The following is a 21,451-nucleotide window of genomic DNA, read 5'->3' on the forward strand; positions in this document are numbered from 1 at the left end:
TTCCCCCAGGAGATCTCCTTCTTCTTCCTGGAGCCCTACCGCTCTTCAGCCTGTTCCTCCTACTCCTCCTGCCTGGGCTGCTTGGCGGACCAGGGCTGTGGCTGGTGCCTGAGCAGCGCCACCTGCCACCTACGCCAGAGTGCGGCCCACTGCGGGGACGACGGGGCCGGCGGGTCCCTGCTGGTGCTGGTGCCTGCCCTCTGCCCGCTCTGCGAGGAGCACCGAGACTGTCATGCCTGCACTCAGGTGCCTGCCAGGCCATGGAGGGGAGGTCTCAGGATCAAGGCAGCTGAATTAGGCGACCAGGGGTGGGGGCGGGGGTGAGCCCCCTGGAATTGGCACCGGCATCCAAGGGGTCCCTTGGGTACAGTGGGGGGGAGACAGGTGGGCCGTTGTCTTTGATCTGCAGGCGAGAGCCAGGTGGGGAGCAGAGGAGAGGGGCTAGAGAGTGGGCTCCTGGCAGTCAGGACTCTCCCAGTTGTAAGGGTGAGACAACCCCAGTTAGCACCTCTTTACCGGAGGGGCCTTTATGGGCTTGGGTCCCAGAGCCCAGAGATAGGTCTTTAGGTGTGTAGTTCAGACAGTGTCATCGGCACCCACCTTCTCCATCCTATATCCTCTCTTCCCTTGGAGGTTCACTTCTTGGGAGAGGCAAGGGAACCACAAGGGCCCCAGACTTTCATCCCCCTCCTTAGCCCCCCCCCAAGTCCCAAGTAAGAGAGAGCACCTTTCTGTCCCCACCCCCTTCTCACCCCCAGCTCAGCAGAAGTCCCAGAAGCAGGTTTTTGTTGGCTCTGGTTGGGTCTTGTGCCAGTTCTCAGAACCATCTGGGAGACTGGGGTAGGGGGCTGGGAGTGTGGCCCTTTGCCTACCTCTGGGGCTTCAGGATCCATCAGCTGCAACTGGACCAGACACAGGGGTTCTGTTGCCCCAAAAGGGGGTGGGTGCCGGGAAGGCGGAGCCCATGGATGCTATTGGCTGAAGGAGGAAGTCTGGAGAGACAGACAGCGGGGGAGGGAAGGGGGCTTGGAGGGGTGGTTTGTGGGGTGGGGCAGGTGAGGGAAGCAGCTGCTTATGGATCCCAAGGTAGATGGCTAAGCTGGGCTCTAACTCCTTTAATTCCCCAGGACCCCTTCTGCGAGTGGCATCAGAGCACCAGCCGCAAAGGGGATGCTGCGTGCACCCGGCGGGGCCGGAGTCGGGGTGCTCTGAAGAGCCCAGAGGAGTGTACCCCGCTCTGCCGCCAGTGAGCCACCTGGGCCCAGGGAGTGGGGATGTAGGGAGCTTGGGGGAGCTGGTGGCACAGTTTGACCCTGCCCCTGCTCCCCACCCCCAGGCGCCTGACCTGTGACGACTGTCTTGCCAACTCCAGCCAGTGCGCCTGGTGCCAGTCCACGCACACCTGTTTCTTGTTCGCAGCCTACCTGGCCCGATACCCGCATGGGGGCTGCCGCGGCTGGGATGACAGGTGTGGTCTGGGCAGGGGGGTGAGGCTCACAGAGAGAAGGGCAGGGCGCCGGGGGGGTAGGGCGTGGACACCCCCACCCACACCTGTCCCCTCACAGTGTGCACTCGGAGCCTCGGTGCCGGAGCTGTGACCGCTTCCTGACCTGCCACGAGTGTCTGCAGAGCCACGAGTGTGGCTGGTGTGGCAACGAGGACAACCCCACGCTGGGCCGGTGAGGCTGGGACCACAAGGCCGGAGGGCTGGTGTGTGGGCAGGGTGTGGGGCTCTCTCCTGCTCTGATTCTAATGGCTGATTGTCTCTGTTTCTTCCCTTTCCCTCTCTCTTCTCCATCTCCACCCTCTCCCTGTCTCTGTGACTGGTTTCGTCTCATCTTTCCTCCTTGTCTTTCTGTTTCTGTCTTTCCTTTTCTCTCCCATTAACCATTTTCCTGTGTGTCTCTCCCATCCCCTGTTTGCTTGTTACAATTCCTCCTGTCTGACTCCTCTGGGTTTCTCTCTCTGCTTCATTTTTGCTATGTCTTTCTGTCCATATTCATATGTCTGTTTTCTTTCTCTCTGATTGGTCCCTTTCGGTCTGTCTCGATCTCTCGATTCTTTATCATCTCCCCATTCCTACCCTCTCCTCCGTCCCCACCCCTCCCCCCCCACCCAGCTGCCTCCAGGGAGACTTCTCAGGGCCACTGGGTGGGGGAAACTGCTCCCTGTGGGTGGGGGAGGGCCTGGGGCTGTCGGTGGCCCTCCCTGCCCGCTGGGCGTATGCCCGCTGTCCCGACGTGGATGAGTGTCGCCTGGGCCTGGCGCGGTGCCACCTGCGGGCAAGCTGCCTGAACACACCCCTCAGCTACGAGTGTCACTGCCAGCGAGGCTACCAGGGTGATGGCGTCACCTACTGCAACCGCACGTGAGCGGGGAGGGGTTTCCATGGAGATGTCGCCCTGGGGCTGGGGCACGTGTAGATGGAGGGAGGAAGCCATTGCAGTGCTGGGGTGCCTCCCTGGGGAACCAGCATCCCCGTGAGCCAGGGGGCTTTACCTTGTGGGTTAGGCCCTCATTAGAGTGACAGGGTCCCCAGTGCAACACTAGTTACTGTGGAGATGGGTCACCCCTGGACTGCATAGTCTTCTGCGTTGCCATGGAGATGGAGGAGGACCGAGTTGAAAGGGATTTTCACAGAGAGCAGATCCCTGGTGGTTACCATATGTGGTTACCATAGAGACGGGATATGTGGTTACCATAGAGACGGGATATGTGGTTACCATAGAGACAGGAGTTACCACGTGGGACACCCACAGAGTCCGGGACGGGTGGCAGCGGGGAGAACAGGCGATGGCCTGGGTTGGCATTGCTGTGGAGAGGAGGTGGCAGACTGCGGCGGGAGGTGGGTGTGCTTTGGGTACTCCAGCCCCAGCTAGCCTTGCCCTCCCCCGCCATGCCCTCAGGTGCCTGGAAGACTGTGGCCATGGTGTGTGTAGCGGTCCCCCCGATTTCACCTGTGTGTGTGACCTGGGCTGGACGTCGGACCTGCCCCCGCCCACACCTGCCCCGGGACCGCCTGCGCCCCGCTGCTCCCGGGACTGTGGCTGCAACTTCCACAGCCACTGCCGCAGGCGGGGGCCTGGCTTCTGTGATGAGTGCCAGGGTGAGCGGCCTCCTCCCCGACTCCCGGGGCTGGCCTCAGGGACCCTCCTCAGGGCTCTAGTGTCCTTCCTCTGGGCGTCTGGGTCCCCCAACCCAGCTAGCGCTCCCCCTGCCCCATGGCCTGCTCCAGACCCCACACGGTTTCAGTGCCACCCATGTCTTTGGTGGGGGCTTGGTCTCCCTTCTGGAGGTGTGCAATACCTCCCCAGTCTGGGTTCCCCTGGTCACCGTGGTCTGAAGCAGCTGTGCGGGGTCAGGGATCGGCTGAGCATTGTATGGCTTCTCCTGCCCTTGGCCTGACTCCGTGTCCTACCTACCCGGGGCCTCCACAGACTGGACGTGGGGGGGAGCGCTGCGAGCAGTGCCGGCCCGGCAGCTTTGGCAATGCCACGGGCTCGGGCGGCTGCCGGCCGTGCCAGTGCAATGGGCATGGAGACCCGCGCCGTGGCCACTGTGACAACCTCAGCGGGCTCTGCTTCTGCCAGGACCACACTGAAGGTGCCCACTGCCAGCTCTGCTCCCCTGGCTACTACGGGGACCCCCGGTGAGCCAGGGGCCCGCCAGGAGGGCCAGGGGAGGGTTAGGTACAGGATGGGACAGGGTGGGACCAGTCTGACGCTCTTGCTCTCTCCTCCATCTACCCAGGGCTGGTGGCTCCTGTTTCCGGGAGTGTGGGGGTCGTGCCCTCCTCACCAACGTGTCCTCAGTGGCACTGGGCTCACGCCGGGTTGGGGGGGCTGCTGCCTCCAGGGGGCGGGGCAGCGAGAGCCGGGCCGGGCCTGTCCTACTGTGTGTGGGTTGTCTCGGCCACCGAGTTGCTGCAGCCCTGTGCCCCCGGGACCCTCTGTCCCCCACTCACCCTCACCTTCTCCCCCGACAGCAGCACCCCCTGCACGGTGAGTACCGAGGGCACCAGGGTTCAGGCCCATGTCTCCCCTGCCCAGTCCGAATCCGCAGACAGACCCTGACCCAGCATCCCTGTTCCTTTATCCTCCAAACCTTAAGCTGTCTTCTTCAGATCAAAGACCTTCATTCCGGAGCCCCCAGACCCTCCCGTTCCCCAGATCACCTGTTTCCTGGGCCTCCCACGCCCCAGTCCAGGCGTGGTTGGTATTTGCACTGTGTGGGTCAACTCTGACTGGTAGGTCGTGGCCGCCAGGAGCTATGTGTTGAGAGAGAGGCTCTGTGCGAGAGTGCCTGAACCCTGAGCCGTGTCTGCTGTGAACACAGGAGGGGGATGGTGGCCACAGTGTGACTCTCTGTCTGGAAGTTTCAGGCGGCCCGTTTTCCTGGGCTCAGAGTGTCTTCCTCTCTTGAGCTCCTCCTCCTCCTCTTCCTCCTTCTCCTGGACCCCACACGTCCCTCTTCCTCACCCTTACCATCCCCTGAACCTTCATTCTGTGCCTTCCACCTCCAGCTGAGCTACGTCCTGGCCTTTGATGGATTCCCGCGCTTCCTGGACACTGGCGTTGTGCAATCGGACCGCAGCCTCATCGCTGCCTTCTGCGGCCAGCGGCGGGACAGGCCCCTCACTGTGCAGGCCCTGTCGGGTACGGGGTCTGGGGAAAGTGGGACCCTGTCCGAGGCTGCGTAGCCCTTGCCCCTTACACTGTCCCCCAAGGTGGGCTGAAGGCCCAGCCTGACTCTGCCCCTGACTCGCTGGCTGATGCCGGCCCTTGTCACATCTGGGTGGCAGAGAGGATTGCCCTGGCTGGGCTGCCTGTCTGGGGAGAAGGGCTGAGCGGGACAAGTCTCTGGGGGACACAGAATGTAGTGTGTGAAAACCCTTGCCCCCTCCTCAGCCTGGTGGTTCTCAGCCAGGAGTGATTTTGCCCCTTGGGCCCTTTGGCTCTGTCCTGAGTGCTCCTGCCATGTCATGGGCAGGGGCCAGAGGTGCTGCTCTGCACTCCGCAGTGCCCCAGACACACCACAGCCGAGACTCACCAGGCCTCATGGCTTCGGCAGCGCTGAGGGTTTGGGAAACTGGCTCCAGCTGAGTGAATTGCTATAGAAATGATTCATTACCTGGGGCAGTTGAGGCACCCAAGTTTGGAAATGTTTCTGTTCGCCTCGTAGATGAGCGAGATCTCCAAGGCTGGGGTAGGTAGTTGGCCGGCTTGGGATCACGTGCCACCCCAGCCCCCTCCCCAGGGAGCAGCTAGGACCGAGGGGCCCTTGATTTCATGTCATTCAGCTGTTGGGAGCACCCCCAGTGAGGCACGCCTGAGCTGGGTGCCGGGGGGGTTCAGCAGGGAACAAGGGGACGCAGGCCCTGCCTTCAGGGACCCACAGCAGGGGTGGGGTGCAGTGGGGGACAGACAGCACTGAACAAATTACAGTCAGAACAGGGACACCTCTGCTAAGGGACAGAGGAAGTGGGAAGGAGCAGCCACCTGGCCGGTTTGGGGAGTTGGGGAGGGCTTTTTTGCAGAGGAATATTTTCCTGGAGGTCTGAAGGGGTCCTTGTGTGCCGGGGGGTGGGCGGTGACTTCTCCAGGCCAGAAGAGCAGTGGGTGCCCAGGCCCTGAGAGGCTGGAAGGGGGCCTGCTGTGCTGGAGTGCTTAGGGCTGGGACAGTGGGAGGCCTTGAGGTCAGAGGGCCTACAGCCCCCCTCCAACATCATTTTAATGAGGTCGTATATGCATATGCTCTATCTAATTCCTGCCCCCTTCTCCACTGCTAATCTCTTTGTAGGGAGACCCAGTTTTATTTCTGAGCTGTAGGGAGCTGTGCAGGGTTTCCAGCTTGGTTTCGAGCTGCCGGCAATGGGATTGGGATCAGAATTTGATGGGTTGGGTGAAGGAGAGGGTGTGCAGCATGTGGGGGAGCAGTGAAGCATGGCACTGATCCTAAATGATAAGGAGTGCCTTGCTGCCCTGCCCGGTGACACCAGATTCTCTCTAACCCCGGGGATAGAGTCGCATTCTGGAGCCCGGCCTGGCCACAAGCCTCTGGCCCCTCTCTCCGCACAGGGCTGCTGGTGCTGCACTGGGAGGCCAATGGCTCCTCATCGTGGGGCTTCAACGCTTCCGTGGGCTCTGCCCGCTGCGGGTCGGGGGGCCCTGGGAGCTGCCCGGTCCCCCAGGAGTGTGTGCCCCAGGACGGAGCTGCTGGTGCCGGACTCTGCCGATGTCCCCAGGGCTGGGCTGGCCCCCACTGCCGCATGGCTTTGTGTCCTGAGAACTGTAATGCCCACAGTGGGGCAGGGACTTGTAACCAGGTATGAGGGGGAATGGGCAAGCCACAGGGGGCGGGGGTGGTACGCCGGCTCCCCTGAGCCTCCTTCTGCTGTTCCCCAGAGCCTCGGTGTGTGCATCTGTGCCGAGGGCTTTGGGGGCCCCGACTGTGGCACAAAGCTGGACGGTGGGCAGCTGGTCTGGGAGACTCTCATGGACAGCCGCCTCTCAGCCGTGAGTCGTGGGTGCCACTGCATGGAGGTGCCATGCTGCCTGCCTCCTGGATGGTTCTCCCCTTCCCTCCATCCCTGGGACCACCCCTAAGCCCCGACTCCCAGCCTCATCCCACGTGTCCCCCACCTCCGCCCCCAGGACACTGCCAGCCGATTCCTACACCGCCTGGGGCACACCATGGTTGAGGGACCTGAGGCCACCTTGTGGATGTTTGGGGGCCTCGGCCTGCCCCAGGGGCTGCTGGGAAACCTGTACAGGTGAGGACAGCCTCCGGAGGGGGTGGGGGGATGCCTGAACGAGAGGAGGTCACCTCGGGGGATGCTGACATGTGTGTCACATAAGAGTTCCCTTGGGGGTAAAAAACAAAACCGAAACCAAAAAAACTGGTGTTAACAAAAACCTCTAGGGGCGCCAGGTGGCTCAGTTCGTTGGGCATCTGCTTTCGGCTCAGGTCATGATCCCAGGGTCTTAGGATCAAGCCCCAAATGGGGCTCCCTGTTCAGTGGGGAGTCTGCTTCTCCCTCTGCCCCCGCACTGCTCATGTGTGCACTCTCTCTGTCATGCGCTTTTCCTCAAATAAGTAGATAAAATATTAAAACAGCAACAAAAACAAAATTCTCTACAGGTGAAAGACACCCAGAAGATGCTGGGACGCCTGTCACAGGAGGCTCACCCTTATTTGGGCAGTTGCCACCCCAGGGGAGGGATGTAAGATGGTTGTCAAAGGAGGGGCACCCTAGGGGATTTGGGGATATGTCTGGGGGAGGTGACCCCAGGTCGTGCTGGGATGACTGTATGGTGAGCTTCCTTTTCCACCCCTTGGTGCCAGGTACTCAGTGAGTGAGCGGCGGTGGACACAGATGTTGGCGGGAGCCGAGGATGGGGGCCCAGGCCCCTCACCCCGCTCCTTCCATGCGGCTGCCTATGTGTCTGCTGGGCGCGGTGCCATGTACCTTCTGGGGGGACTCACAGCTGGGGGTGTCACTCGCGACTTCTGGGTGCTCAACCTCACCACCCTGCAGTGGCGGCAGGAGAAGGTGAGTCCCTCTCCCTTCCCCAAGAGTGTCCGCCCCCCCCCCCACCCGCAAGCCATCTCTAGCAGGGCCCACCAGAGCACTCCTGCCCATCTCACTCCCAGGGGATGCAGCTTCCCCCTCCATCCTCCTGTCTGCCCATCCCCACTGCCCCCAGTCCCCCCTGCACCGGGTCTCCAGTGTGAGTCCAAGAGTTGAATCTCGTTGGCTGTCCTGGGTCACCCTGTAGTTCCAAGCCAGCCTTGGCCAAGTGGATGGGATAGTGTTGTCCGCTCAGCTGGGATGCATGCGCTGTGGTCGGGGGGTATAGTCAGCCCCATGCAGCCAGTGACAGCAGAAGAGCCAGGTCTTCCCAAAGGAACACCAGGCTCCCTCTCCCTATATCGGTGACATTGAGCAGGCAGAAAAGGCAAGGGGGCCTACCGCACCCCTGATGGGACCATGGTGAGTTAGAAGCTTGGGGTCTGACAGCTGCGGGCAGCTCACTACCTCCTTATCAGTTGAAGGGGAGTGTGGGGAGTTCCAAGTCTTGTTTCCGCCTGGAAGCTGAGCCTTAACCTCCAGCTCCTTGGTGACCTCTGCCCTTTATCCTTCAGGTGCCCCAGACTGTGGAGCTGCCGGCGGTGGCCGGTCACACCCTCACTGCCCGCCGAGGCCTGTCTCTGCTCCTGGTGGGTGGGTACTCCCCCGAAAATGGCTTCAACCAGCAGCTGTTCGAGTACCAGCTGGTGACTGGCACCTGGGTGTCCGGAGCCCAGAGCGGGACACCCCCTACGGGTAAGGCTGGGGACAAGGAGGGGACAGCACCTTGAATGCCAGGCCATCCGGGGCTTTGTGGAGGCTCTCTGTCCACTGCCATACCCTGTGGTCCCTGCCCCTTAGACCTTGTTATGTCCCCTTCTTTCCCCCACACCCACCCAGGTTCTCAGACCCACTCTTGGGAAGTTCAGTTTCCCGCAAGAGGCGGCCCATCGCCTGCCCAGTGACAGTGGGTCTTTGCGTTCCTCTCTTAGGTCCTAGATACCTGCCCCTCAGGCATTCCCCTTCTCCCTTCTTTGCTCACTGTACCCCCCCCCAGGACATGCAGGTCACCCCATCTCCCCCTCTTCTCTTGCCGGGAATCGCAAGTGCTGGTCCTTTTGAGCTGAAGCAGCTCCTGCCTTGTGTGGGAGACTAGGAAGAAGGGGAACCTAGGAAAGTGGGAGGGCAATCCTAATTACTAGCCCTCCCCCGACTATCTGCTCATTTGTGCTCCCCAGGTCTCTACGGTCATTCTGCGGTGTACCACGAGGCCACTGACTCCCTCTATGTGTTTGGGGGTTTCCGTTTCCACGTGGAGCTGGCTGCCCCGTCCCCTGAGCTCTACTCCCTGCACTGTCCCGATCGCACCTGGAGCCTGCTGGCCCCTTCCCAGGGGGCAAAGGTCAGGAAAAGAGGCATACACAGCTTGATCGAGAGGGCAGGAAGGGCCATCCCCCCAACCCAGTGCCCCAGGGACTGGCTCAACCCTGGACTGCTAGTCCCCTCCTTTATAGTCCCCTAGACTCAACTGTGCCCCCACCACATCTCCCCTTCTTCCATCACTCACTTGGAGGGAAGCATCCTAGAGCAGGAGGTCAGAGGCCTTGCTTCTGCCCCAGCTCTGCCCCACTGTTGGTGTGGCCCTCCACTTCCCAGCCTCCCCTTCTGTAAAACCTGGGACTGACGCTTTTTGTGGTGGCCGCCTTCAAGGCCAGAGGAGATAGTGGGTGGGAGTACGTGGCCCCCGGATGTGCTGGTTAGAGATGATTGAGTGTTCCATCTGCGAACATATTTCTAAAGCCTTTTGGGGACTGGACTATAAGGGAGGCCTGAGCCTTACCCCCTGGATGTCCTCAGCCCAGCTGGCCAGGTCACACGAGAAATGTGGGATTCATCTCAAGCAGCCTGGGTCAGGTTCCTGGGGGAACAGCACAGGGCATGGGGGTTCCAGGAGTTTGAGTGAGGGAGCTGGCCCTGGGGGCTGCTCTGAAGAATGAAAGAGGTTTTCTGGAGGAAGGAGCTGAGATTTGAGGGAGGTTGGGTTGGGTAGGGCTGATGGGGGCTGAGGTGTGGGAGGGTGGTGGGTGGGCTGATTGGTGAGTAGAGGAGTGTGGGCTCTGACCGGCCATTTTGCCGGTGTCTCCCCAACAGCCCCACCCCCGACTTTTCCATGCCTCAGCCCTGCTGGGGGACACCATGGTGGTCCTTGGGGGGCGCTCGGAACCCGATGAGTTCAGCAGCGACATTCTGCTCTACCAGGTCAACTGCAATGCCTGGCTCCTGCCTGACCTGACCCGTAAGTCCAGCGCCCCCGCAGCGGGCCCTGGGGATGTCCCGCAGGAGCCCCTGGCCCTGTCCTAGGACCCCACTCATCCAGAGTCCCTCTGGCCCCGTTAGACCCCCCAGCAAAGCTGCTTAACTCTCTGTTACCTAAATACCCACAGAGATGCCTGCCTTCCTTTTCTTTTCTTGGGAAGTTTATTTATTGTTTTGATTATAAAAGTAGTAATGGGCATCTGGGTGGCTCAGTCGGTTAAGCATCTGCCTTCGTCTCAGGTTAGGACCCCAGGGTCCTGGGATCGAGCCCTGCATCAGAGCCCTGATCGGCTCCCTGCTCAGTGGGGAGTCTGCTTCTCCCTCTACTGCTCCCCCTGCTTGTGTTCCTTCTCTGTCAAATAAATAAATAAAATCTTAAAAAAAAAAGTAATAACAGTCATTGTATATAACTGGTGAAATAAAAAGGAAAAAATCCTCATGATCCCACTTTCTGGAGACACCCCTGTTATACGTGGGGGTGTTTCTTTCCAGTCTGTTGTTGAGAGGCCAGAAAGGGGCTTGGACCTTGTCTTTTTTGCTTCCCAGCGTGACTGTGTATGCCTCTGGGACTTTTCTGTTTTGGTTCTCTCTCTGGCCCTCGGTCTCTAATTCCCTTTTGCCCTTAATCTATCTTGTTAAATGCTCTGTGACTTTTTCTTTCTTTATTTTCCCCTGGAGCATTTAAAAAAAATTTTTTTTTAATTTTAAAGAAGATTTCATTTATTTTTTTTGAGAGAGTGTGAGAAAGCACTCTCTCTAAAAAAATAAATTAAATCTTCTTAAAATTTAAAAAAAAATAAAAAATGCTCCAGGGGAAAATAAAGAAATAAATTTTTTTAAAAAATTTTTAAGAAGATTTCATTTATTTTTTTGAGAAAGAGTGAGAAAGAAACTAGGGGGAGCACCAAAGGGAGAGGCAGGCTACCCACTGAGCGGGGAGCCCGATGCGGGGCTTGATCCCAGGACCCTGGGATCATGACCTGAGTGAAGGCAGAGGCTTAACCCACTGAGCCACCAAGACACCCCCTTTTCTGGAGGATTTTACAGACTTGAGGTGAAATTCACATAAGAAATGGAACAGTTGTGAAATTGACGATGCAGTGGCATCTGGCGCCTTCCCCACGTGCAACCTCCTCTGTTGGGTTCCAAAAGCTTGCTCCCTTTCCTTATTCCATTCTTTCCACTTCCTTTTCCTGTTTGTCTCTCACTCTCTTGTCTTGCCATCTGTGTTCTCTTGCCCTGTCTGGCCTTATGTATCTTCTCCTTCTGTCCATCTCTGTGGTCCTCAGTCCATTGCCCTGCTCGGTGTCCCTCTCTGACCGGCCTCTTCGTGGGGCTCTCTTCCCTAAGTCTCTGAACAGTCTGTCTTTTCCCAGGCCCAGCCTCCGTGGGGGCCCCAATGGAGGAGTCCGTGGCCCATGCTGTGGCGGCGGTAGGGGGCCGTCTGTACCTCTCAGGGGGCTTTGGGGGCGTGGCCTTGGGCCGCCTGCTGGCCCTGACCTTGCCCCCTGATCCTTGCCGCCTGCTGCCCTCACCCGAAGCTTGTAACCAGTCTGAGGCCTGCACCTGGTGCCACGGGGCCTGCTTGTCTGGGGACCAGGCTCATAGGTAACTGTGGTGACCAAACGGCACATGGTGGGCAGTACCTGTGCCCCCTGAAGGGGGTTCTGTGCTAGGCCAGGCTTGCAGTGTGCAGGGGTGCTCAGGAGTGTACTGTCTAGGCAGGACACTAGCTCACATGGGAGAATGGACAACCACATCACAGGCAGGGTCAGGCTGGGGGACCCTTGAGTGAGAAGCCCTGCTTGTGGGCTGGGGTATCATCCAAGAATGTTTCCTGGAGGAGCTGGGACCGAACCGGGTCCTGAATGACCACTAGAGTTTAGACCAGCGAAGGTTCGGAAGTGGGGTTGTGCCCGGTGTATTTTAGGGACCATCTGTGCTGGGGGAACATGAGACTAGAGCAGTGCGTGGGGGCAGCTCAGAAAGGGCTCCCGGAGCCTGGCTATGTGCTGGGCTTCTGTTGTTTGGGAAGCCAGACATCTCAGGAAGCTGAAAGGGCTGACCTTGGTTCAGCATAAACTCTTTCAGCTACGTGATTATCCTGAACCGGTATGAAGCCACTAATGGCCTTGGCTTGTCCCATTAAATGTGTCACTGTTTTTGCTTCTGAATTATTAAAGGCTTTGATTTATGAGGTGCTCCCCCAGATTCCACTAGGAGTGTTATGTAACAGTGGATACACCCACTGCTTTTCTAAAATCTGGAAAGTTCTGAAATGTGTGCCTTCAGGGATTTGGAGTAAGGGATTATGAACCTCCACTGTGGGTGATGGGGAGCCAGGAAAGGTTTGAGCAGGGGAGGGCAGGGGCAGGCCTGGGCAGAAAGCCCCCGGGCTGTTGGGAAGGAGCCAGTGGTGAGGGGAGGCTGTGGAGACCTGGGAGGCCAGAGATGAGGAGGAAGAGGAGGCTGGAGAAGAGGCCTGAACTGGGCAAGGGGCTGCAGGAGTGGTGAGTGGGGGACACCTTGGTGGCTGGAGGGGCAGGGGAGTGTAGGATATTGTCTGGTATCTCTGGCCAGAGTGGAAGGGGGATGGAAGACCACCGCCAAGTGGGGTGGGGGAGAACAGGTTGGGGAGGCCTGGGCTAAGACCAATCCAGGATGCATGTGGGGGCGCCCTACGGAACGATGTCCAGGAGGCACCGGGAAGAGGCGAGGGTAGGTGGAGGAGAGATGGGGTCTGGTTGGGTGTGCTGAGCCAGGCCTCATGCCTCCCCAGGCTGGGCTGCGGGGGCCCCCCATGCTCCCCCATGCCTCGCTCCCCCGAGGAATGTCGACGTCTCCGGACCTGTAGCGAGTGCCTGGCCCGCCATCCCCGGACCCTTCAGCCTGGAGATGGAGAGGTGAAGGGGGGTGGTCGCAGGGATTTCAGCTGGGGTTGGGTGGGAAGAGCCGGGTCAGAAGGGGTGCCAGGGACCCTGAGGACCCCAGTGAGCCCATGTTGCTCCCTCCAGGCATCCGCCCCCCGCTGTAAGTGGTGTACCAACTGCCCGGAGGGCGCCTGCATCGGCCGCAACGGGTCCTGCACCTCGGAGAATGACTGTCGGATCAACCAGCGAGAGGTGTTCTGGGCCGGGAACTGCTCGGAGGCGGTGTGCGGGGCGGCAGACTGTGAGCAGTGCACCCGAGAGGGCAAGTGCATGTGGACGAGGCAGTTCAAGAGGACAGGTGAGGCTGGCTAACTCCCCATGAGGACAGGCTGGGGTCCTAGCCTTTGGGGGCCCAAGGAAGGGCAGAGCCGGGGAGAGAGGCCGGTGGCCTGAACCTGGCTCTGACTCCTGTGCCCTCAACCCCAGGGGAGACTCGCCGTATCCTCTCAGTGCAGCCCACATACGACTGGACATGCTTTAGCCACTCCCTGCTGAATGTGTCCCCAATGCCGGTGGAGTCGTCGCCCCCGCTCCCCTGCCCCACCCCCTGTCATCTCCTGCCCAACTGCTCATCCTGCCTGGACTCCAAGGGTGCGGATGGGGGCTGGCAGCACTGCGTGTGGAGCAGCAGCCTGCAGCAGGTACCCCTGCCTGTCCCCCTGTGCCTCTGCTCTGCTTCCTTCTCCTCCTCCCTGGCTGTGGTCCCTCTGTGGTGCTTCCTCTGTCCTCCTCCTTCCTTGCTTCTCCTCTCCCACCAGCACCTCCTCCTTTCCTCCTGGCCCCTTGAGTCTCCCTGTCGTATCTGCTCAGACACCACCTCCTTCCGGACCCTGCAGCTGGGTTCATGGTCCCCTCTATCCTTCCTGTGACCACTAATGCCATCTCGCCTCTCCCTCCCCAACCTCCACGCTTGCCTTCTCTGTCCCTTTCTCTGCTTTTGGAACTTCAGGTTGTAAGAAACAGAGACCCCCTCAGTTTTATTACACAGAATTGGGGTAGGAAGTCTTGCAGCTCTGACCTTCTGGAGCCCTGGGTCTCTAATCTCAGCTGTTCTCCATTGTCTGCTTTCTGCCCCCAAGTTCTGCCCAGTGGGAGGATCCCAGCCTCCACGCTGTGGGACACACCCAGCAGGTCACCAGGGCCAGGTGGGCAGTGCTCCCCCTGGAGGTTCTCTGTGTGACCCCTCCAGTGTGGGTCTCTAACCCATTGAAGCCTCATCCCCAAGTCTGGGGTCCTTGTGGTGATACGGGTTCTCCCCAAATAGCATCAGGATGCCCGTCATCCATCTCTGTGGGCACTCCCGGGCCCAGAAGTCAATGCCAGGGAGCCTGCTGGCCGGTACATCCTGCCCGCCCAGCCCGTCAGCGAGGCGTGAGCCTCCAGGGCTGCGCTGGCGCTGCACGTGGCAGGGAGGTCACTTTTGTCAGGGCTTTGGACTTCCATGCCGTCTGCCACTCTAGAGTGTTGGCTCGGCTTCTCACAGCCCCGACAGCACAGATTGGACAAAACAGATGCACAGAGCAGCCCCGAGAGGCGTGGACTCAAGGGCTGCTGTTACTTTAACCCCCGGCAGTGGTTCTTTTGAATGACTTTGGCTTCAGAGCCTGGGATGGACAATAGAGTGCTCCCTTCCCTGGCTTCTTTTCACCAAGTTCTTTTCTTTTTTTTTTAAAAGATTTTATTTATTTATTCATGAGAGATAGAGAGAGAGAGAAAGGTAGAGGGAGAAGCAGGCTCCCCACTGAGCAGGGAGCCTGATGCGAGACTCGATCCCAGGACCCTAGGACTATGACCTGAGCAAAGGCAGATGCTCAACCATCCAAGTCACCCAGGTGCCCTCTTTACCAAGTTCTTTTTTTTTTTTTTTAAGATTTTATTTATTTATTTGACAGACAAAGATCACAAGTAGGCAGAGAGGCAGGCAGAGAGAGAGAGAGGAGGAAGCAGGCTCCCTGCTGAGCAGAGAGCCGGACGTGGGGCTCGATCCCAGGACTCTGGGATCATGACCTGAGCCGAAGGCAGAGGCTTTAACCCACTGAGCCACCCATGCGCCCCTTCACCAAGTTCTTGACCGAGCCCCTTCCCTGTGCCAGGTGCTTCGCCAGGTTGCAGGCACCCGTCGGGATGAGCCAGAATCCCACTCCCAGGACTTAACGCTCCTGCATCTCTCCCGGAAGCACAGGGAATGCAATTTACGTGTTGGACAGCATCGCCTTTGGCCACTAGGGAGGTCACAGCAAGAAACGCTGTACAGACCGGGGACTTGTGCTCCCCCGGTCCCTCCCCTCCAGATAACCCCACCGCCTGCCAAGGGGTGACCTAAATTTAGATCTGGAAGCCTAGCTCTGGTGGTTGGGCAAAGCTCAGCTCACTGCTGGCCATCAGCATCCATGGGCTGCGAGCTCCGGCCGCAGTGGCAGGGCTGTGTATTTGAGGATCGTGTGGTTGCTGAGTGCTGTCGGACAGCTGGGACTAATGCCCATCTTCTTATACTTCCGGCCTGACCAGTAAATAAAATGCTCTGACACCCTGTGGTAAGTTTCCAAGAGCCTGACCCTGACCGTGCACCTTGTCTGGGCTCCAGGACGTGCTAAGTGATGGCGCATGAGCTGCTGGGCAGCCCCTGACCGCAGACTCCGCTTCCCAGCTTAGTGTGGGAGGACCCTGGGCCCCAACAGCCAGCTCCATGTTTTTCCTAAGTGGCAGTGGCTTGCAACCCCGCTCCTGTCGCTAGTTTCTGTCTCTACTGGGGTGGTTGCCTCCTTTGGTTGTGAGAAACAGCCATGAGTCCTAAGCCAGGTGGGGAGACTGACACCCCCAGTCACACCAACACAGTGGTACCTATTAGCAGCCAGGCCTGACAAGGGACTGGAGATGGAGCCTGGAAAGCTGACCCCCACCCCCCCGCCCTACCGCCGGCTTGGGGTGTGTGGTCCTCTCAGTGCTTCCTTCTGGATCTGCTCTTTTCCTGCCCCCTTCTTCTTTTCATTTGCTGTGATTTACTCATTCAATCAGCACCTCTAGGCCTCACCTCCAGTTTCAAGGATGCCACCAGCCTGACTCCCCTTGTGGACTCCCGGTTACAAATGCTTGACACAAATGCTTGACAAAGTGGTGTCCGCTCTGGCCCATCAGCTGTGGCCAGAGAGGGGTGAGAGCTCCTAGGAGGGGCTGTGGTCCGGGAAGACACCAAGGATGTCTTTGATCCTCTTTCTCTCCCTCTTTCTTGCCCTGCCCCCCTTCTCATTTCCCCTCCCCTGTACAGTGTCTGAGCCCCTCCTACCTGCCCCTGCGATGTATGGCTGGAGGCTGTGGCCGCCTGCTCCGCGGACCCGAGAGCTGCTCCCTGGGCTGTGCTCAGGCAACCCAGTGTGCCCTGTGCCTGCGGCGCCCCCACTGTGGCTGGTGTGCCTGGAGGGGCCAGGATGGGGGCGGCCGCTGCCTGGAGGGTGGACTCAGCGGTCCTCGTGACGGTGAGCTGCGCTGGGGGTCTGGTGAGAGGGACTGCCCTTGGGCTGGGGTCTGGCATGGAAAACCTGGGGGGCACTGGGGGCTGTCTCGGAGGTGGGGGTCAGGGGAAGGTGGAGCAAAGCCCCGGGGGGGGGGGGGGGGGGCATTGCCGCTGAGGCACTCAGGCAGAGCTCTGTGTCCCTGTGCCAGGGCTGACCTGTGGGCGGCCTGGGGCCTCCTGGGCCTTCCTGTCCTGCCCTCCTGAGGATGAGTGTGCAAACGGGCACCACGACTGCAACGAGACGCAGAACTGCCACGACCGGCCGCACGGCTATGAGTGCAGCTGCAAGGCGGGCTACACCATGGACAAGTGAGGTGGTGGGGGTGGGGCCTAGGTGACTCTGGGGCAGGGGGCCCTGTGGGAGCGGGAAGGCGCAAGGCATGGGATTCACACCGGAAGGGGTAAAGGGCCAATGCATGGAGGGACCACATTGGTGAGCTGAACATGGCTCGCTGGGAAGAGAGAGAGAGGGTGGCAGGCTAGACCCTGAGGGAGATGGAGGCGACCCCGGAGGGGGAGCGTGGAACAGCCCAGGGATGAGCCACCCATTGAGGGCCATCTAGTGGGTGGCGGGCCGGCCGGAGGCTTGAGGACCCATGCTGGGCCCTGACCCTCCACCCCCCACCCCTGCAGTGTGACTGGACTTTGCCGCCCCGTGTGCGCGCAGGGCTGTGTGAACGGCTCGTGTGTGGAACCCGACCACTGCCGTTGCCACTTTGGCTTCGTGGGTCGCAACTGCTCTACAGAGTGTCGCTGCAACCGCCACAGCGAGTGTGCAGGGGTGGGGGCCCGCGACCACTGCCTGCTCTGCCGCAACCACACCAAGGTGGGCTGCCCTGGGCCTCAGGCGCGCCCCGGGACACAGCCTGGGGGGCTTTTCGCCCATGCGCTAGAGTCGTGAGCCTTACTCTGAGCCCTGCGGAGCCAGGCCCAGGGAGGACATGGGGAGATTTGGGGGACACTGTCTGAAATCGTGTCAGAGAGGGGCCACCCTGGAATAGTGGACAGAGTCGGTGCTGGACTAGGGAGGCTGGGCCCGTGGGGGGAGGACACAGGGTGGTGTAGGGAAGGGCTTTCTGAGCTCAACGCTTCGGGCTGGATGGGCATGAACACCATCCCCTTCCCTACGCCCCAAGTCACTGGCACGTGAGGGCGGAGGGCTAACTTGCACCCAGGTGGGGTTAAGGCCTGAAACCCTGAGCCTGAGCCCCTGTTGCACTCCCGTGGTGCTCCCTGAGGCCGCTTGTCCACTCCCCAGTATCCCCCACCGCCACCATTCACCACCTGCTCTGACCACCCCTTCCCCGGTTTCCAGGGCAGCCACTGTGAGCAGTGCCTCCCCCTGTTCGTGGGTTCAGCCGTTGGGGGTGGGACCTGCCGGCCCTGCCATGCCTTCTGTCGTGGCAATAGCCACGTCTGCGTCTCCAGGAAAGAGCTCGAAATGGCCAGGAGGGAGCCTGAGAAGTACTCACTGGATCCAGAGGAGGTAGAAGAAGCCATGGTCCAGGACTCCTGGGTCTCGGGGAGGAAGGGACTGGCCCACGCCTCTTTGCGATCACCCTCTCTTTCCTTGGCCAGATTGACAACTGGGTGACCGAGGGGCCCAGTGAGGATGAGGCCGTGTGTGTGAACTGTCAGAATAACAGCTACGGGGACAAATGCGAGAGCTGCCTACACGGCTACTTCCTCCTGGATGGGAAGTGCACCAAGTAAGAAGGAGGGGGCCCGGGGACCCTTGCCCTGCGGACAGGGAATAACTCTGGGAGCCACACCCCCCTCCCCAGTTCTTTGCCCTTGGGCAGAAGCGGACAATATCCCCAGGGAGGCGCCGGGCTGAGGCTGAGTTAGGGGCCCTGAGCCAGACTCAGGTGGGAGACCCCTTGCTCAGAGGCCGGTGCTGACATGCAGGCTACCGAGCACCCCCGTGGATGTCGGGGGTAGAAAGAGAGCTGCCAAGGGGCAAGGCCTTGGGGCGGCCTCCCACCCCAGGCCTTCCTTCCAAATGCTCAGTGGATATGACTCATTCCAACCCGGTTTCAAATCCTGACCTTGCTGCTGACTGGCTCCACAGCCTTGCCAAATGGACAAAACCCTGTACCTGGGAACCTCAGTTTCCTCTTCTGGCTTGGAGCTTGGATTCAAGTTCACCTATGCAGTGTCCAGCCTGGAGCCCTGTGGGCCAGGGGAGCTCTGTGACCCCCATCTTCTTCTCCACCTTCCTCAGATGCCAGTGTAATGGCCATGCAGATACATGTAATGAGCAGGACGGGACAGGCTGCCCATGTCAGAACAATACAGAGACGGGCACGTGCCAGGGCAGTTCCCCCAGCGACCGTCGGGACTGCTACAAGTACCAGGTAAGGCTGGAGAAGTGAGTCCCAGGCCAAGGGCCCCACACCCCGAGAGGCCCACTCATTTATCCAACATATATTTGCTGAGCACCTACTATGTGCCGGCTGTGTGGGAGGCACTGGGAAATGCAGTAGGGACCAAAATGGGCAGGGCCTACTGTCCTTGGGAATGGCCTTCCATTCCCATGGAAGAGTCTAGCAACAAACGAACAAGTAAGTCAAATGCAGAGTATGTTAGTGATGAGCAGTAAGGAGCAAGGAGGGCCAGCATTGTGGAGTGGAGATGGAAGATACGATGACCTAGGGAAGGCCTTGGTGAGAAAGTGACACTTGAGAAAAGACCTGATAGAAGTCAGGATACCAGACAAGCAGCCATGGGGATTGTGGGCGAGCAGAGAGTAATCTGGGCAAGATGATCAGCCAGTGCAAAGGCCCTGTGGTGGGATGTATCAGGCTGGTAGGTGAGGCCAGCCCATCCTGTGCTGTGCTTGGGCTTTCTGCAGTCCCATGCGCAAGCCCTGTTTACAGGGCCCTGGGTACAGAGGAAGGATCTCAAGTTCAGCGAGGTTAAGTCACTAGTCTGAGGCCACACAGGTAGTGAGGAGTAGAGGCAGGTTCAACAGAGCCCTTCATCGCTACTCCTGAGAGTTCCAGAGGCCTCCACATCAGGGTGCTGTGGTCACTGGGGCTGACGGCAGGGATAGCAGCGTGGAGCCTAGGGTTCTGGTGGCCTCCATACTGTGTCAGTGAGGCCCCAGGGGAGGTACAGTCACAAGAAAGCTGCTGGGGACTGAGCCTGGGGCAGTGGCTTCTCCCTAATTGGTACAGAACATCAGGACTTGGAGGGTGGCTGGGTGCTGAGCTCAGCCCTGATCGCCACCCGACCACCCCCGTGCCCACAGTGTGCTAAGTGCCGGGAATCATTCCATGGGAGCCCGCTGGGTGGCCAGCAGTGCTACCGCCTCATCTCTGTGGAGCAGGAGTGCTGCCTCGACCCCACATCCCAGACCAACTGCTTCCACGAACCCAAGCGCCGGGCTCTGGGCCCCGGCCGCACCGTCCTCTTTGGTGTGCAGCCCAAGTTTACCAATGTGGACATCCGCCTGACACTGGATGTGACCTTCGGTGCCGTGGATCTCTATGTCTCCACCTCCTATGACACCTTCGTGGTCCGCGTGGCCCCCGACACAGGCATCCACACCGTGCATATCCAGCCACCTCCGCCCCCACCGCCTCCCCCACCCCCTGCTGATGGCGGAACCCGGGGGGCTGGGGACCCAGGGGGACCGGGGGCCGGGAGCGGGCCAGGCACTCCGGCCGAGCCACGGGTGCGGGAAGTGTGGCCACGGGGCCTGATCACCTACGTGACCGTGACGGAGCCATCGGCTGTGCTCGTGGTTCGTGGTGTGCGGGACCGGCTGGTCATCACCTACCCACATGAGCACCACGCTCTCAAGTCCAGCCGCTTCTACCTGCTCCTGCTGGGCGTGGGGGACCCGAGTGGGCCTGGTGCCAATGGCTCGGCCGACTCGCAAGGGCTGCTCTTCTTCCGGCAGGACCAGGCCCACATCGACCTGTTTGTCTTCTTCTCTGTCTTCTTCTCCTGCTTTTTCCTTTTCCTTTCACTCTGTGTGCTCCTCTGGAAGGCCAAACAGGCCCTGGACCAGCGGCAGGAACAGCGCCGGCATCTGCAAGAGATGACCAAGATGGCCAGCCGCCCTTTTGCCAAGGTCACTGTCTGCTTCCCACCCGACCCCGCTGCCCCAGCCCCTGCCTGGAAGCCTGCTGGGCTCCCGCCACCCACCTTCCGCCGTTCTGAACCCTTCTTGGCACCCCTGCTGCTCACCGGGGCCGGTGGGCCCTGGGGACCCATGGGAGGAGGCTGCTGCCCTCCAGCCATCCCCGCCACGACCGCTGGCCTGCGAGCTGGGCCCATCACCCTTGAGCCCACTGAAGATGGCATGGCTGGTGTGGCCACATTGCTGCTCCAGCTGCCTGGGGGACCCCAGGCGCCCAACGGTGCCTGCCTGGGCTCAGCCCTCGTCACGCTGCGACACAGGCTGCACGAGTACTGCGGGGGCGGCGGTGGTGCCGGGGGCAGTGGGCATGGGGGTGGCGCAGGCCGGAAGGGACTGTTGAGCCAGGACAATCTCACCAGCATGTCCCTCTGACCCACAGTGGGGTCCTCAGCCGTGGCAGCTGGGTGCCCTGATAACACCGCCCTGGACTTGGGGCTCCTCTGGGGGCTCCCAGACACCATGTCCTCAGAGACCTCCGGCTCCCTTCCTCTGGGGCTCCCCAGACAGGGCATTTGACGTTCTGCATTCAACAATTATTTATTGAAAACTTACTCTACGCTGTTGAAGGCGCTGGGCAGAACAGAAACAGAGACCAGTTCCCTGACCTTGTGGGGCTTCGGTTCTTGGGGGGGACAATCAGTGCGTGTCCGTGCTTGCACATGCATGCGCACACACACCCATGAGTGCGATCATGTCTGTGAAAGACAGGTGCCAGGAGGGGATCATGGGATGTGGCCGCGAGGGACCGTGGGGTAGGTTTGGTATGGCATTCAGAGAAGCTGGGCCCAAAGACCAAGAGAATCGGCTATGGGGAAAACTCTGGGAAGTGAATCGCAGGTGGTTAGTTGGCACTGAGACAGGTACCCTCAATGGCTGAGTTGGGGGTGACCTGACCTGACATGTCAGGTCCCAGGTTTATTGTCCAAGGGGCGCCCAATGTGTGGGTCCCCTAAGGGGAGTATGCAGATTTCACT

General features: G+C 60.1%; 1 protein-coding gene across 1 annotated transcript in view; it reads left to right on the top strand.

Moving 5' to 3' along the window:
- MEGF8 (multiple EGF like domains 8) overlaps positions 1-21,082 on the top strand; it is a 37,604-nt gene extending 16,522 nt beyond the window's left edge. The window contains 29 exon segments of the mRNA XM_032849628.1: positions 10-246; positions 1,128-1,246; positions 1,337-1,468; positions 1,566-1,679; positions 2,120-2,368; positions 2,907-3,106; positions 3,438-3,448; positions 3,450-3,649; positions 3,751-3,835; positions 3,837-4,001; positions 4,523-4,655; positions 6,078-6,325; positions 6,405-6,515; positions 6,654-6,772; positions 7,345-7,552; positions 8,146-8,326; positions 8,809-8,972; positions 9,722-9,866; positions 11,263-11,494; positions 12,666-12,789; positions 12,901-13,114; positions 13,243-13,457; positions 16,082-16,289; positions 16,477-16,636; positions 16,961-17,153; positions 17,643-17,813; positions 17,906-18,036; positions 18,552-18,684; positions 19,581-21,082. Of these exon segments, the coding sequence (XP_032705519.1) occupies positions 10-246; positions 1,128-1,246; positions 1,337-1,468; positions 1,566-1,679; positions 2,120-2,368; positions 2,907-3,106; positions 3,438-3,448; positions 3,450-3,649; positions 3,751-3,835; positions 3,837-4,001; positions 4,523-4,655; positions 6,078-6,325; positions 6,405-6,515; positions 6,654-6,772; positions 7,345-7,552; positions 8,146-8,326; positions 8,809-8,972; positions 9,722-9,866; positions 11,263-11,494; positions 12,666-12,789; positions 12,901-13,114; positions 13,243-13,457; positions 16,082-16,289; positions 16,477-16,636; positions 16,961-17,153; positions 17,643-17,813; positions 17,906-18,036; positions 18,552-18,684; positions 19,581-20,849 (5,871 nt within the window). The 3' untranslated portion in view covers positions 20,850-21,082.
- Positions 21,083-21,451: the final 369 nt, after the last annotated feature.

Source organism: Lontra canadensis, unplaced genomic scaffold (genome assembly GCF_010015895.1).
Source record: "Lontra canadensis isolate GAN:19392208 unplaced genomic scaffold, GSC_riverotter_1.0 scaffold235, whole genome shotgun sequence".
NCBI lineage: Eukaryota > Metazoa > Chordata > Mammalia > Carnivora > Mustelidae > Lontra > Lontra canadensis.